Source organism: Aspergillus pseudodeflectus, assembly GCF_044049435.1.
Source record: "Aspergillus pseudodeflectus strain CBS 756.74 chromosome Unknown BJX68scaffold_25, whole genome shotgun sequence".
In the NCBI taxonomy this organism is placed as follows: domain Eukaryota; kingdom Fungi; phylum Ascomycota; class Eurotiomycetes; order Eurotiales; family Aspergillaceae; genus Aspergillus; species Aspergillus pseudodeflectus.
In genome coordinates, this window is record NW_027263801.1 from 116,119 (window position 1) to 132,143 (window position 16,025).

Genomic DNA, 16,025 nt, shown 5'->3' on the forward strand with positions numbered 1-16,025 from the left:
ATTTCTCCCACTTAAGATTTGCATAGCTAAAGACTGGCGGCCCGGTGTGGACCGCAGCGGGCCTTGTGGAGCGTGGGGTCCTAGCTTTTTTTTTTGTTGCTCTTGCTTTTGGCTTGAGCTCTGGCACAGTTAGTGTCACCCTCTGAAGGAACCATGCTGGCCGCGCACGCCATGATAGGCTGCGCTCTTCTTCCAATCCTTGCTCAGCCTTCGTTGCAAATAAGATATTGAAATCACTCCAGGGCCTCTGATTCGTGTAAGTCTTCTCCTAACTGGCTCGCTCGTGGCAAAGTACGGAGTACAATGGAAGCAGTCAAGCTTGCTTGCTCTTTTGACGGGGCTAACTCACTGATCAGGTTTCCTGGAGCTAGTCCAAACTGAGAGCTTGGTGGAAGGATTCCTGAGGGAGCGAGCTCTTTCCGCTCCTCTCGGTCTGACGAGCAGAGAAAGGAATAGTAACGCCTCGGGTGGATATCCGCCCAATCTGACAACCGACCTGCTCAAGTTTCGATTTGTTGATGATCAGCCGAAATAAGGCCTTCGTTCGAGTTGTTCTTTCCGGGATCATGATAAAGATCGACCTTGCTGGTCATTTCCTCAACGCGCCTCAACGAACCAGTTTCTGACGGGTAAAAAGCGCTACCTACTTATCAATGCCCAAGCCGAGCTTCACATGTGCATGGTACCTGCTGGGGATTGATCTATATCATGGCCCGTAATGAAAGAGGCGTCCTGGTTTGCCGTTTACGGAAGCATTGCGCTCAAAGGTCACCAGTCGATAAGCCATAGAGATGGAAAGACTCGGTGGTCTTCGTTCATAAATGTCATGCGGGCCTTTAGGTTCACCGGTTTCTCACGATCCGCTCCCCGTCCGTCATAAACTCAAGATGAGTCTTGGACGCTTAGTCGAGTATGTACTTCATCCACAGCGCCAGCGAGTCAACAGCCATGATTTCTCGACCGCGGTCGATCCTCCCTGCAATTTCAGTCTTGATCTTCATGGATGGTGGAGTTACACCTTGAGGGATCGTGTCATACAGGAACCAAGCGCTTATGTAAGGCTCGCAGCCAGAAGCGGGAAATGCGCAAAGGAAGCAAAATTCAGATTGAGATACAGTTGAGGAGGTGAGAATGGAGAATGAAGAGGGGGAGGAGAATTGCATTATGAGTGCTTACTTGAGTTGACAGCCCCCATTATTGCGAGCGCTTGAGACTCGAGGAGCCTGCTTTTTTTCTTTGTTCTGTTTGGCCCTTGTTCGTTCAGCTCCACCTGGCCTGGAATCGGGCTCTGAACCCCGACCACCACGTTTTGAGCGGAGGAGTCGAGTCAAGAAGTCGTCATCGGTTTCTGATGAACCTTGGGGTGTTTTATCACCATATTCACACTGTTGCTGCCATTCCCACCCGCGTTAGGCCTTGAAACCCTGATTCAACGCTCTGTACAGTACACTGACACGATGCTGTACGGGGCGTGACGAGGGCAGTGGTTATGATACGGTATATCAGCCCAAAATGAGATCCCTGTTCGTCAATCTCAAAGCGGACGAATCATCGGCAGATTCCCCCACCATTTCTGCTGCTGAGGCTTGAGCACGAGCCTATGAGAGCGCAGAAACGGGGATTTTCGATCCTGTTCGACTATCTGGACTCCGGCCGTAATTTTAATTGTTCTCTCTGCTTTGCAAGTGTCGAGTCTGTCGAATCCAGCCCCAGTCGCCGTACAATTAATAAAAATCGAAAAGAAAAAAAGGAAATAAAAGGAATTATACGGTGGTAATCAGGAAGAGTCGGGGTAGGACGAGGAAGTACCACTAACTTCGGGCTCTCGTCTTCCACCATCCACACAGCGATGGACCGAAAGCCTTGTCCTGAGGAGTATACCTGACCTGCCCTCTTGCTGCTATACAGACTAACTCCGTCCCTACTCCCTCGAGGCAATCCGCTCTGGCCGATACCTTTCCTTTTTCTTTTTGTGATCGTCCCTGTGCCTGCGCCCTGGCCTGACCAATTTTTAAACTCCGCTCATGCCTTACACGCATCCAAATCCACCCCGTTGAAGTTCCTGTCCTCCTCCTCTTCCTCTCTTCCCTATCACCCAGCTCTCTTGTATGCATACATGTCGCCTGGTGATAGCTCTGTATAGCTCTCTGGAACCGATCTCCTGCCCATGCCGCCGATTGCTCGTGCTGCCCCTCGCTGCTGTAATCGCGTATCGCTTCATTGTCTAATGTCGAACATGCATCATCTGCTTGGTCTTTCCCTGTCCTGGCTCTAGACTACTGCTGCTGCTCTTACCGGCTTTTTGTCTCTTTGCTTTTTCCTCTATCCTCCTCCTCGCGACCCATCATCCCCTCACGCCTCTCGCCTTCGCTTTCAAATTCGATTGAGCAGCGCCTGGCCTGCACCTTATACTTAGTGTGCTCTCCTCCCCGCCAGACATCCCGCCCCTTCTCCAGCCCTTTGGCGCCTCCAACGTTGCATTGTATCCAACAGCTCAGCTCCCACGGCCATGGATACAGAGACCCCCCATGCGCAAGACAATGGCTTTGCGCAGTCTCCCTGGGTTGACATGGGCGGCTTTCACCCTTCCCAGCACTCGCCTCCAATGGAATATCACGGCTTTGGATACGGTGTGGTGCCATTAGATACTTCCTACGGCGTCACGATACCACCTCCTTATGCGCCTTTGCCAATGACCGTCCCTTCCAATGCCTGGCCCAGCATGCTCACCACTACTTCTCAGCCGCCATTCCCGCCGCCAGAACTTCCAGCAGCCCCGGTACATATTGCCCCGTCTGTATCTCCCATCGCTCCTGTCCCGCCACCCCGAAAGTCGTCCACTAGTAGCTCGACCCCACGCAGGACGCTTACCGATGAAGACCGCCGGCGCATGTGTCTTTACCATGAAGAAAACAAGACCGCCAAACAGACCGATATTGGAGGTAAGTCGCCTGGCCTTAACACCTCCCCACCCTATCAAATCAGTCAGAACTAATGAGTCACGAGCAGCTCTCTTTGGGGTAGAACGAAGGTAAAGTGACGACTCCCCTAGGGGCATTGCTGCTTGAACTCCCTGGTCAAAGCATTCTAACTTCCCCCTCTAGCACCGTCTCAAAAGTCTTGCGGCAAAAGGACAAGTACCTGAATCCTGAAGATGGGAGCCGATCGCCCATCAAAAGGGCCAAGGGCAGGGTCCCGGACATTGAAAAAGCCCTCGCCAACTGGGTGAGGAACTACCAGCGACGCGGAAATCGTATCAACGACGAGATCATTCGAGAGAAGGCTCTCTTCTTTGCGAGCACCTGTGGCGGTTCTGACGGTAAAGAGAAGGTGCTGAGCAACAGCTGGCTGGAGAAGTTCAAGCAAAAGAACGGCTTACTCGGCGCAAAATCACGCAAAGGGTCATTCAATGGTACCAAGAGCGATTCGGAGAGTCCGACTGGTTTGAGTATCAACTCGGCTCTTGCCTCCGCTGTACAGTCGCCCACCGTGCTTTCCCCCATATCGCCTACCGGGTTCGCTTCGCCTTCGCCACTGTCCCCGGTGCAAAGCCAGGAGAATATCAGAGGGAGTATCTCTCTGGGTCCTGGGGATCTCAGTATTGACTTTCAACATACGCACTCCAAGAGTACAATTTCGCTTGATACGACATCTTCTTTCTCACCTACATCTACTTTGATCTCCGAAAGCCCTTTCACACCTACCAGTCAATCCCGGATATCTCCAACCGATGGAAACTCGAGCAGGCCTCGGAGCCAAACATTTCCCCTTCCTAATACCGATACGATGACGACGATGACGGCTGATCAACCCGGATCGACGTTTTCTAAGGAGCTTCTACCACTGCAGGAGGAACCTTTCCTGAAGGAAGAGCAGGACCAGAAAATTGCGCTTAATATCGACACATCCTCCGGTACGATCAAGAGAAATCGGAGCAATCCTGAAATCCGGGCCAAGACCATATATCCTCCGCTTTACTCGAAGTCCACAACCGTTTCTCCCATCAGCTCCCCAGGATCTCCTACTCAGGATGAAGCCCGCAAGGCCCTGGAGCTGGTAATGAGCTATTTCGAACATCAGCCTTCTGGACTCGGCGCTCAGGAATATGTGACCATTGGCAAACTGATGGAGAGGCTAGAGCTTGCCAAGATTCAAGCTCCTCCCACGCTCCCCGGGGGGCTAACTCGCATCGATGAGCACGAAGACGCGCCTCATCTCGCCAAGAAGCGAAGCATCCATAATCTAGGATAATTAATACGCCGTCCTTGCGACACCAGGTCACAAGGCAGTGACCGTCGCCACCCGTTCTGTCTTTCTTTCTTTCTTGCAACCTATGGAGCTGGCTGGCTATCTGCTTTTCTGCATCTGTAATGTTTGGATTATTATTGATTCCCTGTTTCATTAAGCATACTGCACATTCTGCTGGATTTTGGGCAAAATCGGATGGTAAAGATACTCGAGGGCGACCTCACTCTATACGATATTACGGAGGACTACGGTTACTTTTGCTGAGGAACAGACGCACGGAGGGTATATTGCCGCGTTTTTCTATGATATCTTCTATCGCATCTCTCTCGCGCACTACCTTCTCCCTACCTCTCAATCTTACACCCCCTGAGATTCCTGTTTTGTTTTCCTACGATCTATTGCCTGCACTAAACCAGATCGCTCACGCGAAATTGCATGATTCCCCCTTGTCATTCCCTCTCCATCATCAATCATTCCTCACAACAGCATATTCATATTCGCATCACCGTCCTTTTTACATCTTTCTCGATTGGACGAAGAAATACGGGCTACGGAATGTCCTTTTTTCTTTCTTTTTCTTCCCTGTTTCCCCCAACGTACTTCCTAATTATGCTCACCGCATTTTTTGCGTCATTTTCCGAGCTCCGTACCTTTCCTTCCATCACCCGATTCAGAAGATTTATCCGACCTTGTTCTTTCAAGGCCTGCATACATAAGTACCCAGATAACAAGACATGTATCTATACCTCACATCCTGGTCGCAGGTACAGCAGATGTACTTGAGCTCGCTGCAGAAACTCGCGTCGGGATGAAGTACACATTGGGTACCGCATACCGCCGCGTTAGGTACCTGTACGACCAACCCCGTCGCTCGTACATACCGTGCCACCTCTATGAACTCTCAGGCCCAAGTCTGCTTGTTGCTGCATGTACTCAGCCTCTAGGTATATGTACCTGTTCGCGCGGGGAGGCCGCATACAGACTGGTCCTAGAACGGAGTGTGCACTGTAGCTCGGCTCTGGAGCGCGCACCAACCCACCACCATTTCCCCCAAATCCAGCCAATCCACGTCTAGATTCCCGGGGTCATCCAGTTGGCATATCAATTGCGGAAAAACTAGGTGTTCTGCATGCATAGGTAGCTCGGCAGCTCGAAGTCAGCTCCTCATCCTCACTGCATCCGATGATCTCCCCCGGTCCATGCCAGTGTCCATCGCCTACTGCTTTGGGAATGAGTTTGTACGACCCTGCCATCCCTAGGTTCAAGGGTTGCTGGAGCTACGTCTGATTCAGCGCAAGTCAATGTGCCACTACCGAGGCTTGAGTGTCCTTTGCGTATCCACCCGTCTCGAACTCGAACTTCGAGTCGACCTCTTGGTCCTCGATTCCGGACTAGTCTAACGGAGTAGTCTCCAGGCTGTCCCCACCTCGGTAGCGGACTCTAACTTTGTTTCTTTGTTCTAACCTTCCCACATCCGGTTTCCACAGATCGCCCACCGGGGTTGGCCGGCCGCCCTCGATGGGGAATAATCGGGGGATGGGGATGGATGGGTTGGTTGGCAGTTAACGAACGATCGCGGTTTGCGGCGCGGATCCGATCTTATCTTGGTTTATTACCCTCCCTTGACCGTCTGGACTCTGGACTGGCTGACTTGAGCCATTGGTTTCCGCGGGAGAGAGGCGATCTGCCATCTACCTGCCTGTCTGTCAGGCTGGCCGCCGCCGCCGTCGGTCTGTACCGCACCGCTCGTTAACCTTCTTGGTTCTAGAGTCTGTGCTCTGCATCGAGTTCGCATATTGGAGAAACCTTGAGGGGGTCATACAGACAGGATCAGCGTCTTATTGTTGAGACGAGGCCGAAAGGCGCAACATGGTGCCGCAGACGGGCGTACATGAACAAGTCGGTTAAGAGTGAACAAGTCTTCATTAGCCATTACTACATTAAGGGGGGATAACATTAGGGGCGTAGGTCGTGAAAGGAATGCTAGTATCGCAAACTCAACCAGTATGGACGAAAACTCCCCTATCCTCCATCAGCTCCGCGATACTACGATCCGACAGCTCAGGCAGCAGCTTGGCGAGCACAGCCTCGATAACCGAGTAGATCAGATGTTTATTGCAGTATTCATCTGCGAACAGATCTAGGATATCATTCTCGATCGCGGAGAGCAAGAGGATCTCTTCGACGCCACCCTTACGAGACTCGCTAGGCGAAGGCGACTGTGGCATCGCAGGCCCAGACTCGTGTAAATGACTCGGAGATTGCGCGGGATTAAGATTCTCTCCAGGGCCAGTCTCGGTTGAAATACCAAGCAGCCGGCGCGCGATTGGGCGAGGTATCAGGGAGAGAATGCCGACGGCACACTTTCGCCTTATCGAGGCGATTTCGGCGGTTGAGGGACGCCGCTGCGGATCCGCCGACGAGGGAGAAGATCCCGCCGTTGTCGCTATAAGAGCGGGCGTTATTGGGTTGCCGCCAGAGGCAGTAGTCGTCTGCGTATGATGGACAATTGAGGGTAGCGCCTCCTCTGAAATTGGCGGAGCCGGCGTCGAGGTCAACGTCAACCCTTCAATGCGACTGTCGCTCGCTCCAGATTTCGGACGAGTATTATGCGGGAAAAGCGCCTCTCGTGATGCAAGTAGGAGATTGGGTAACAAAGTGGGGGTGAGGACATACTCCTGGATGTTCTCGTGGAGGAACCTGGATGGAGAACTAGGGTCAGTAAAAAGACGATTTTCACTTCCTTGGCTGTGCTCCCTAGTGATGTCCGGAACGAAGGCATGGAAACCCGTAGCTCTACAAATGCCCAAGAGAACAAGATAGAAACGTGCCGTTGAGGGCGCGAGCGATAGGTGTGGAGAAGCAGTTGGGTTTGGCGGCCCTAACAAGCGTTCTCTTGGTTGCAGGGATTCTGCTCTGTCCCGCCTTTTCATTTCTGACCGTCTTGAAAAGTGTGGTGAGATTGCAGTGCCATGAGAGAATTCCGTCATTCAATGGGCAGGATCTGTCTAATCAGACCGAATCGAGGAGCTTGGGCCAGTTGCTGAGAAGAATGAAAAGCCCCCTCAGCAATGGAGGGGCTGGCGACGAATCTCAATGCTCAGATCGAGATGGACTTTTCGTCGGCGCGTACATCGTCAATCAGAGAGAGCCACCAAGCGGCCAGATATTTTGCTGGACTGTCATAGGTTCAGCCGCCGGGCCTGAACACGCAAGGAGCCACGGAACGCTCCTCGGCTGCAGGTGGAATTCAAAAAAAATCAACGACAAGGAATTTCGCTGATTGGCCCGAAAAAGGAGAAATGTAGGCAAAATGGACTGGCCCAGTGGCCCTTTTATGCGAAAGTCTCCAGGACTAACGAAAGAGCCCTTTCCCCATACGCGATTGCCGGGGGTCTCTGAGACACTGATGTCAGAATTTCCAAGTGGCAGGCAGTGTTTGCAGCAGGGGTTGAGTGCGCCCCGCCACCTTATGATCTGCGAGAGAAGAGGGTTCTTTGTTGCTTTCGATTCTTGCCAGCATCTTTGAAAAATCAAGGCGGAGATGGGCAACGAAGTCTGGATCCAGCACGGGACGGAAAGGGCCGGGCCTGTCCAAAATATTCCTGAGCAACCATAAGCACTGAATGGACAGAGCTCAGTGTGAAATCTGACTTTTGCTTTGCGAGACACAACCAATCGGCGAACGGCGTGATATTCAATCCTGGTTCCCTTGAAGGGTGCAAGCTGGACAAGAGGCGACCAGAGGAATCGCGGACAAACAGTCCTAAGGCCCGCACAAAATGAGCAATGAACCCGAAAAGTCGCCAGGGGTCTGCCGGGGACCTTCTCTCCCCGGCCGTATTGACGATACACGTAGTGTTATATAACCGTATTTTGCGGTCAGGGTCCGTAACGCCGAATACCTGGCGGCACGAGCGAATGACAGTCGATTGTTGCAGATTGCGAAGGATGCGCGGTGCATCCACCAGCAGATCAAGTGATCGATGCAGCATGCGAGCAATGTAAATCAACTGCATTGACGTCCCGCTGCTTTTCTACCCTCTTCCAATGACTCGCTGGTCTGAGAAAGCACTTGCCAGCGCCATTCGTAGATCATCGTTCGGAGATCAAACCATATACGACCTGCTCCACAATTCGCTCACAGCCGTGGACAGCCCTCGAGTTTTTCCGATTCCTTCGAGACACATCCGGACCATGTGGACTGGCCCGAGACATTTGGCGCAGGACTCGAAGGGGCAACGGTAAAATGAAGTTTCGAAATTCCAAATAAAAAGAGCGACTCACCTATCGAGAACACCGCCCGAGTTTCCTACTCTTCCCGGACCCGCTAGAATCAAATATTGAAAGAGGGCTAGCAGTCCTCCTAGCCATGGCATCCGACGCGGAATATCCAACAGTTGCGACAGCATGCCATAAAACCGATAATCAAGCACGGGGCGCTTTCCTGGCTGGCCGCGTTTGGAGAGTGGCTCGTCCACGGGGCTACCAGGGCTCAAGTGCGAACTCAAAATCACTGGAGGTGTGGATGCAACGCGAAAAAGGCCGGCTACGATGAAACGTAGAGTCACATATGCCATGAAGGCGTATTGAAGCAAAGACCACATCCAGCTTGTGGCCTGTGATTGGGCACTGGAAGAGGAATGGCTAGTTTCGCTGCTGTTGGGCGAGGAAAGCAAGCCAAACTGCTGTAGTTGATTTGAGCGGGATGCGTCGGTCTCTGCAATTACGTCTTTATCGGCGCTTCTTTTTCTTGCAAGCAAGTCAAGCAGCTTCGCTGTACTCTCCCACAAGAACCAGCCTTCGCACACCCTCCCACTCACTTCGTTCCCTAGGATGAGATCGCTGAAGATGTCGTTCATGAGAGTCCGCAGGCATGCATTCTCGAGATCTTCAGTCGGAAGAAGAACAGCCAGAACCCCATTCGCCAAGAGCCGTCGATATGCCGCTTCGTTTTCTCGCTGCGTAGAGATAGAAGGAGGATCCGAAGTATCTGGCACTGGCGACAGACCTGGATGTGGGTTCAGAGCATGATATATCTCACGAGAAGAAGGCGACAGGCCGGACAAGTAAGACTGCTCTTTGGCTAGTCGGTATGCTATGTACAAAAAGGTCAGGGTCAATGATTGCCCCACGCATATCGGATATCAGTGCACTTACAAACGATATGGGCCTCCAACAATGCGGGTAGCTCGTCCAGAACCAGCTGGGCAACATCTACCTCTCGCAACCTCTGCTCAAGAGCTCGGGTGCAGTGTGCAATTACCTGGAGCACCTCGTTGATAAAAGACTGGTCTGCTGTAATTTTGGAATACCAAGACAAGACAAACTCCTTGATGATAATGGCGATAAGGGCGTAGAGCTGGCGGTCCACATCATTCGAGCTCGTAAGCGGGGGAAGTAGCTCCTCAGGAGCAGAAGATGCGGCTCCGCCATAGCTTCCCGACTGAGGACAAAGCACGCGTCTTATCAGAGCGGCTGTAGCCTTGTCGCTTGTTGAGTTGCTCAGTTCATCCCGGCTAATGTTCTTCGCCACCTGTGGACGCTGGGAGTATTGTGAGGGCGGCGGGGGGGTTGAAGACGCTGGGATAGCTGTTGACCTGGAACTGGAGGTCGTCGGGCCCGCTTTGAGATTGGAAATGGGGTGGAGGCCCGAAGAAACAGGGTCGGTGGTCATTTCATCGCAGAAAACAGGTAGACGGAGTAAATCAATTGAAAACCAGCAGAAATCGGTGATCTGGGGCAGTATCGGAGAATTGTCCAAGCAACTCATCAACTTCCGCGACGGACGCGCGAGGATGAGACGTCACTGCAGTTGCTTTTCCTAATCTGGAAGGTAGGGCATAGGGTTGCGGCTCGCGATAACGACTTGGAGGCTTATCGCGTCCCCACCCCCCGCCTCCTTGCTTGTTGTCTGCAGCCTTCATACATACCAGCACTTCAGTATAACGGCGGCTTAGAGGCAACATTCCCGCCTTAGAAGGAATTATGAGCTCGACATCAGATCAGCCGATCCCTCTCTGGTTGGACTGCGATCCTGGTCTGCACCCCTACCCCATTATCACACACCCTATTCCTTATCAATGCTGACATTTGCTCCTAGGCCACGATGTAAGTGATATATACAAGCTGTTCATATTTTGCGGCTTGATGATCCATTAAAAACTTACCAAGGCCCTATCTACAAATACATAGGACGCTTTTGCAATTCTAATTGCTGCTCACCATCCATCCCTGGATCTCCTTGGTATCACCACGATCCATGGAAATGCTTCATTGGAGAACACTACCATCAATGCCACGAGGGTCCTTGAGGCAATTGGTAGGCCCGAAGTTCCTGTCTATCCGGGAACTACGAAGCCATTTTGCCGGCCCGCAGTGCATGCCCCAAATATCCATGGTCAGTACCCCGCAATCACGTCTTTCGTTCTGCAGGTTAACCATCGTATGGACGGGTTCAGGCGACTCGGGGATCGACGGCACTGAGCTTCTACCCAAGGCCTCAAGAGCACCGATTACGGACAAGAATCCAATCCTCGCCATGCGTGATGCGCTGATGGCGCAGCCCAAAGGTACCCCCTGGGTCATAGCTACGGGCACGTTGACCAATGTTGCCTTGTTATTCGCGACCTTCCCCGAAGTCGCGACGCATATCAAAGGGTTGAGCATCATGGGAGGCGGCGTTGGCGAGGGGTTTTCCGAGGCTCCCATCAGTAGGCTGGACGGGCACGAGAACAGGATTGGCAATGTGACTCCCCTGGCAGAGTTCAACATCTACGTATGTGTCCTGCCTAAGAACAGCCGGCGATGGCTTCTTCCTAATCATGAAACACCATACAGTGCGATCCTGAATCTTCTCAATCTATCTTCAGCAACCCCGTCCTTGCCCCAAAGACATTCCTCATCACACTAGATCTAACGCACCAAGTGCTCGCCTCGAGGGACGTACAAACCCGCATCCTACACGGTGACGGCGACCCATCTACACCCACCACTACACTCCGCCAGATGCTCTATGAACTATTACTCTTCTTTGCCTCAACCTACGAAACCGAATTTGGCCTGACGACAGGCCCTCCACTCCATGACCCTCTCGCCGTGGCTGTGATTCTCTCCACGCTCAACCCCGACTTCACTAATAGAAACCCCGCCAAAGCTCTCAAATTCGACGACCGCAACGGAGAACGGTTCTCCGTTAACGTCATCACTGACGGTCTGCATGGGTCGGATATTGCCCTTGTCGGACCACTGGGTCGCTCGGTTGTTGCAAGCAATCCCACTGGGGTGACTATTCCCCGCGCTGTCGATCTCGAGGCGTTCTGGGGTTTGATATTGGATTGCATTAGACGAGCAGATGAGTGTAACGCTGCGCGGGCAGCAGCTTGAAATGCGGTGAGTGCTTTGGATATTTTGAGTACATAGAGATGTCAAGAGTGTATATAGCGCCAGATGCAACGACCGAATAGAGGAATTATCAACTTCTATACGCTTTAATGTAGGTCTGCTTTCTATACTGTTCGCCCAAATTGTGCAGCGCATTACGCCAAATCTACCGGAATCATCAAATCATCATATAGAACGACTGCAACATGACCTATTAATCACCACTCCCGGAGGCCTCCATCCGGACCAAAAAACTCCTTAGGCAGCCATGGCTCAGTGGTCTCAGCAACACGCCGAACAACGTCCTCATCAACCTCAATGCCCAACCCAGGCGCCGTGAGCGCATCAACATGTCCGTCTTTCACAGCAAAGACACTCGCATCCTTAACATAGCTCGTGATATCATACTCGCCCGCTTCAGTATTGTAATGCATCCCCAAGCTCATCTCCTGGATCACGAAGTTCGGCGTCGCGAGATCAACCTGCATACAAGCCGCCAGTGCAATAGGACCTAGCGGACAATGCGGCGCTATCGCAACGTCGTACGTCTCCGCCATAGAAGCAATGCGCCGCAACTCAGAGATGCCTCCACAGTGGCTGATATCAGGTTGAAGGACGTCGACGCTCGCGTCTTCGAGGAATCGCTTGACGTCCCATCGGCTATAAAGGCGTTCGCCTAGGGCGATGGGGCAGGAGACTTGGTCTGATAGCTGTTTTATGCCCTCGGGGTGTTCGGAGAGGAGAGGCTCTTCCAAGAAGAGTGGACGGTATGGTTCTAGTGCTTTGGCGAGCTGTTTCGCCATAGGCTTGTGCAGGCGGCCGTGGAAGTCCAGGGCAGCATCTAGGCCTAGTGCCTTTACGGCTTTTAGTCGTTCGACGCTGGAGTCGAGCGCACTGGGGGAATCTAGCCAGTTGACATCTTCCGTTGCGTTCATTTTGATAGCTTTGAATCCCTGTGCGAGACGGGCTTTCCCCGCGGCTTCTACATCAGAAGGACGGTCGCCGCCAATCCAAGCATAGACGGAAAGCTTATTCCGAACCTTGCCGCCGATAAGCTGGTGGATAGGGACGCCGAGCTTGCGGCCCTTTAGATCCCAGAGGGCGATATCAATGCCGGATATGGCGGACATAAAAACGGGACCTCCACGGTAGAAGCCCAAGCGCCAGGACATCTGCCATATGTGTTCAATATCACTTGGAGGAATTAGCGCAGGAATATACAGAAATAGTGAATGTCCTAGAACATACTCTGCCTCATATCCTTGGAACCGCTTAATGAGGGCATTGAGAGTGCCCTCGACGGCCTCGGTGTGTCCTTCTAGTGTACTTTCTCCCCAGCCATAGTTGCCGTCGTCGTCGACGATCTTGACGAACAGCCACCGGGGTAGCACCCGAAAGTATTCAATAGTCTTGATCTTAGCCATTCTTGCATATCAGGGGGTCACGAGAAAAGAAAGAAATGTCTGAAGATGAAAGGTAGGTCAAAGAGTTCCCATTTGTATTGATTCATAGCCGTAGAACAGTCGGAGTTGCTCCGCCAAGTCAGCCCGAACTACCGACGACTGATCCATGAAACAGAAGATGCAGCAAGGGTGATAACCGAAGAGACCTTATGTCTTTTTGGGATAAGCGCAACGCTCGAGGTCGTTCTGGAAGTTGTCTCGGGCTTGGATTGACGAAGGCGTCGGAAGGATCAACTTACGTCGGACCAGCGGTTGAGTGATCGAGAATCAGGATACATGTTCCGCCTCTGATGCTGGGGGAAAACAACTGAAACTCGATACCCTAAGGAATAGTTTGAGTGCGATGCTGATGGATATGGTAACGATGGCGAAGAAGATGGGAATGAAGGCCGGTTTGATGGAAAGGATGCATGTTCATGCAATTTGACGCATACAAAGAAGCGGAAACCAGCGCATATTGGATACAATTTGGGGAAGTTTCGGCTGAGAGGATCAGAAGTTGCGAGAAGGACTCAGATAGGGACTGACACTCGGCCGGTTTGCAGTTTGAATAACCTCTCTTCCTCTCCTCTCGCCTCACTTTCGCTCTGCTTGATTATTCACCCTTGTTCCTCATCTGCCATCATCTGATCATCTTGTTGTGTTACTTCATTCCTTTGCATTCACCTTATTTTGTCTTTCCTTTGAATCACCACTGCATGTTGTCTCTCCACGGGCGCATCCTCTCTGCGCCGTCTTCTTGCGACAAGCCTGATCACAGAAATCCCCTCCAAATATCATGCCCCCAGTCAATTCGCCTTCTGTACGTATTTCGATTTGTCCTCCGTCCCGCTTTACCGCGGAAGAAAATGCATCTACATCAAACGGCCTCCATCTGCGTCATGGTCCAATACTTACTTGTGTTTGTCTGCAGGATGCCCCCTCCCGATCGCCCTTGGCCGCTTCTTCCCTCCAGTCTCTCCCCGCAGTCGTGTCCGATGATGCCCATGATGATAACGTGAGTTTCTTGCGGTCTCGTGTGCGCTCGCCGCCCGACTCCTCCTCGTCCGTACTCAGTCGCCAGCGCCGCCGCCGACAACACATACTCTCCGAGTTGCGGTCTGAATTCGACATCGACCCCATGGACCTGGATGACGCTAGCATGCGCATGTCGGTTGAGATCAATCGTCGCATACCCATCCTGCGCCAGCGCGACCGCTCTAGTGAAGAGAGTCATAGCACCATCAATAATAGTAATTTACCGAACTATGAAGCCCGAGTCTCGAATCCTCGTACCCTCTATGGCTGGGCTCCGGCCTCCGACGACGAAGATGATGATGATATGGCATATCCACCCATCAATGCACTCTCATCATGGCTTGGTCGACTTTCAGGACGGGGTCCTGCCAGGATAGGTGCACGTCGCGAGAATACCTCCAGAAATCAAGCCATGCCGGACGATTCCACGGAAAGCAGCCGCCGACAGAACGATACTTCAGGCTCCACAGCTGAGGCCCTCCTACAGTCAATACCGCGGCAATCCAGATTCTCGCGAAACAGAACACTTCACGATTATCTTCTTGACCGCGAAAGAGCCAACCAGAGTACAGATCAGAGCCATGAGCGGCCGACCGCGGTATCCTCGCCTCGGGCATATCGGTTTCTTCCTGGGGGTCGTAGCGAGTCACAGCGTGTTCTAACACACAGCGATGTTCGTGCCCGAGTCAGCGCTCATCGGCAGATGCACTTGGAAAATCCACCCAGTCCACGATTAAAAGAAACCATTCGGTATCTCGACCGATTACGCTACTCCAATTCTTTCGAGGAAAGTTTGACCTCTGCGGCGGCGGGGGGATTCGTTCAGCTAGATTTCCTCACCTGGGATGAGGATGACTTCATTCTAGACACAGCCTCAATATCTCCGCCGCCAGAATGTTCATGGCTTCGTCCAGGCATGACATTTTCTGGCTTTCAGAGAGCTGCGAGCGGTGCCAGCATCGTTTTACCTCAGCAAGGCCTGACCTCTTCGTCCAATGATCCGATAATTATCGATGGTAGTGACCAGAGTCGCATCAGTGTGCAAACAGCCAACGGGAGACGATACTTTGCCAGCCATGTATACAATATTGTAGGCGGAAAGGACGAGAATTGGCCTGTCAAAGTCACAATTCACAACATCAACACTCAGGACATGACGCTATCAGGAACTATGGAAGCATACAATATCCCGGATAAGACGTCGCCGTCTCATGATGCACATATTGTGACATTCCTAGAGGGAGAGATTATCGACTTCAACACCCATACCTTGGAAACCAAGAACTTCAAAGCGGATGCGGAGATCGACAGCACGTATTGGCGGGAGCTACAGCCATTCAAGAACCTCACCGATGAAGAGATGACTCGGAATCTTGTGAGTAGGAAGTGGATCACTGAACAGCTGTGCAAGGGGTGGATTCTGATGAGATGGAAGGGTGCGTCTCACTGTGCCTTTTATCAGACTCATGAAATTCATGCTAATCAATCGCAGAACGATGTTTCATCACGCCCACAGATGCACGGCAAGGACTTACGATATCCGGCTTTTACTACATCTCTCTACATCGCGAGAGTGGCCATATTGAAGGGCTATACTACGATCCCGGCAGCTCACCTTACCAGCAGTTGTCCTTGAAACCAGAGACGAAAAAAATGGTTCGACCTTCGTACAGCTTCCGGTAGCCATTGTTCTAGGTGCCAATGTTGCAGTCACGAGGCGTTTGGTTTGTCCAAGTCAACGTCAATATCCTGATACAATCTCGCATGGCTGGTGTTAAATTACAATGGCTTTTCTGCTCATATTGAACTGGCAGTTTGGACAATGAGTCTCACATAAGTAGCTTCTTCTAGTTCTCTACTTGTTATTACCTCAAGTATTAGGCATACCCATTACATAGCCTCCCGAAAGACAGT

General features: G+C 52.0%; 6 protein-coding genes across 6 annotated transcripts; 4 read left to right on the forward strand and 2 right to left on the reverse strand.

The window, feature by feature from the left end:
- The first annotated feature begins 786 nt into the window (after positions 1-786).
- On the forward strand, positions 787-1,510 carry BJX68DRAFT_100505 (uncharacterized protein). The gene is made up of 2 exons (XM_071035727.1): positions 787-1,125; positions 1,189-1,510. The coding sequence occupies exons 1-2, from the start codon at positions 1,004-1,006 to the stop codon at positions 1,418-1,420; spliced, it is 354 nt and encodes a 117-aa protein (XP_070898324.1). The 5' UTR covers positions 787-1,003; the 3' UTR covers positions 1,421-1,510.
- Positions 1,511-2,312: 802 nt separating this feature from the next.
- Positions 2,313-3,189, forward strand: BJX68DRAFT_100374 (uncharacterized protein). Its single transcript, XM_071035725.1, has 2 exons — positions 2,313-2,942; positions 3,105-3,189. Exons 1-2 carry the CDS (start codon positions 2,510-2,512, stop codon positions 3,143-3,145), a joined length of 474 nt encoding a protein of 157 aa, XP_070898325.1. The 5' UTR covers positions 2,313-2,509; the 3' UTR covers positions 3,146-3,189.
- Positions 3,190-5,582: 2,393 nt separating this feature from the next.
- On the reverse strand, positions 5,583-10,009 carry BJX68DRAFT_238381 (PXA domain-containing protein). The gene is made up of 3 exons (XM_071040343.1): positions 9,409-10,009; positions 8,536-9,346; positions 5,583-6,948 (listed from the first exon to the last, which is right to left on the reverse strand). The coding sequence occupies exons 1-3, from the start codon at positions 9,923-9,925 to the stop codon at positions 6,246-6,248; spliced, it is 2,031 nt and encodes a 676-aa protein (XP_070898326.1). The 5' UTR covers positions 9,926-10,009; the 3' UTR covers positions 5,583-6,245.
- A 155-nt stretch (positions 10,010-10,164) lies between these two features.
- On the forward strand, positions 10,165-11,732 carry BJX68DRAFT_238383 (uridine-cytidine N-ribohydrolase). Its single transcript, XM_071040344.1, has 5 exons — positions 10,165-10,288; positions 10,352-10,359; positions 10,444-10,648; positions 10,710-11,026; positions 11,089-11,732. The coding sequence occupies exons 1-5, from the start codon at positions 10,237-10,239 to the stop codon at positions 11,632-11,634; spliced, it is 1,128 nt and encodes a 375-aa protein (XP_070898327.1). The 5' UTR covers positions 10,165-10,236; the 3' UTR covers positions 11,635-11,732.
- Positions 11,729-13,463, reverse strand: BJX68DRAFT_100687 (enolase C-terminal domain-like protein). Its single transcript, XM_071035728.1, has 2 exons — positions 12,880-13,463; positions 11,729-12,825 (listed from the first exon to the last, which is right to left on the reverse strand). Exons 1-2 carry the CDS (start codon positions 13,053-13,055, stop codon positions 11,850-11,852), a joined length of 1,152 nt encoding a protein of 383 aa, XP_070898328.1. The 5' UTR covers positions 13,056-13,463; the 3' UTR covers positions 11,729-11,849.
- A 1-nt stretch (position 13,464) lies between these two features.
- Positions 13,465-16,015, forward strand: BJX68DRAFT_100705 (GID4/VID24 family protein). The gene is made up of 3 exons (XM_071035729.1): positions 13,465-13,896; positions 14,008-15,547; positions 15,604-16,015. The coding sequence occupies exons 1-3, from the start codon at positions 13,873-13,875 to the stop codon at positions 15,792-15,794; spliced, it is 1,755 nt and encodes a 584-aa protein (XP_070898329.1). The 5' UTR covers positions 13,465-13,872; the 3' UTR covers positions 15,795-16,015.
- The last annotated feature ends 10 nt before the right edge of the window (positions 16,016-16,025 follow it).

Coding starts and splice junctions, on each gene's coding strand:
- BJX68DRAFT_100505 (XM_071035727.1), top strand. CDS start 1,004: ATGGTGGAGTTACACCTTGAGGGATCGTGTCATACAGGAACCAAGCGC. Junction 1,126..1,188: donor ATTGAGATACAGTTGAGGAG/GTGAGAATGGAG, acceptor TTGAGTTGACAG/CCCCCATTATTGCGAGCGCT.
- BJX68DRAFT_100374 (XM_071035725.1), top strand. CDS start 2,510: ATGGATACAGAGACCCCCCATGCGCAAGACAATGGCTTTGCGCAGTCT. Junction 2,943..3,104: donor CAAACAGACCGATATTGGAG/GTAAGTCGCCTG, acceptor TTCCCCCTCTAG/CACCGTCTCAAAAGTCTTGC.
- BJX68DRAFT_238381 (XM_071040343.1), bottom strand. CDS start 9,925: ATGACCACCGACCCTGTTTCTTCGGGCCTCCACCCCATTTCCAATCTC. Junction 9,347..9,408: donor GTTGGAGGCCCATATCGTTT/GTAAGTGCACTG, acceptor TTTTGTACATAG/CATACCGACTAGCCAAAGAG. Junction 6,949..8,535: donor TCGGGCGGTGTTCTCGATAG/GTGAGTCGCTCT, acceptor TTCTCCATCCAG/GTTCCTCCACGAGAACATCC.
- BJX68DRAFT_238383 (XM_071040344.1), top strand. CDS start 10,237: ATGAGCTCGACATCAGATCAGCCGATCCCTCTCTGGTTGGACTGCGAT. Junction 10,649..10,709: donor GCATGCCCCAAATATCCATG/GTCAGTACCCCG, acceptor GGACGGGTTCAG/GCGACTCGGGGATCGACGGC. Junction 11,027..11,088: donor TGGCAGAGTTCAACATCTAC/GTATGTGTCCTG, acceptor AACACCATACAG/TGCGATCCTGAATCTTCTCA.
- BJX68DRAFT_100687 (XM_071035728.1), bottom strand. CDS start 13,055: ATGGCTAAGATCAAGACTATTGAATACTTTCGGGTGCTACCCCGGTGG. Junction 12,826..12,879: donor TTCCAAGGATATGAGGCAGA/GTATGTTCTAGG, acceptor AATTCCTCCAAG/TGATATTGAACACATATGGC.
- BJX68DRAFT_100705 (XM_071035729.1), top strand. CDS start 13,873: ATGCCCCCAGTCAATTCGCCTTCT. Junction 13,897..14,007: donor CCCCAGTCAATTCGCCTTCT/GTACGTATTTCG, acceptor GTTTGTCTGCAG/GATGCCCCCTCCCGATCGCC. Junction 15,548..15,603: donor GATTCTGATGAGATGGAAGG/GTGCGTCTCACT, acceptor AATCAATCGCAG/AACGATGTTTCATCACGCCC.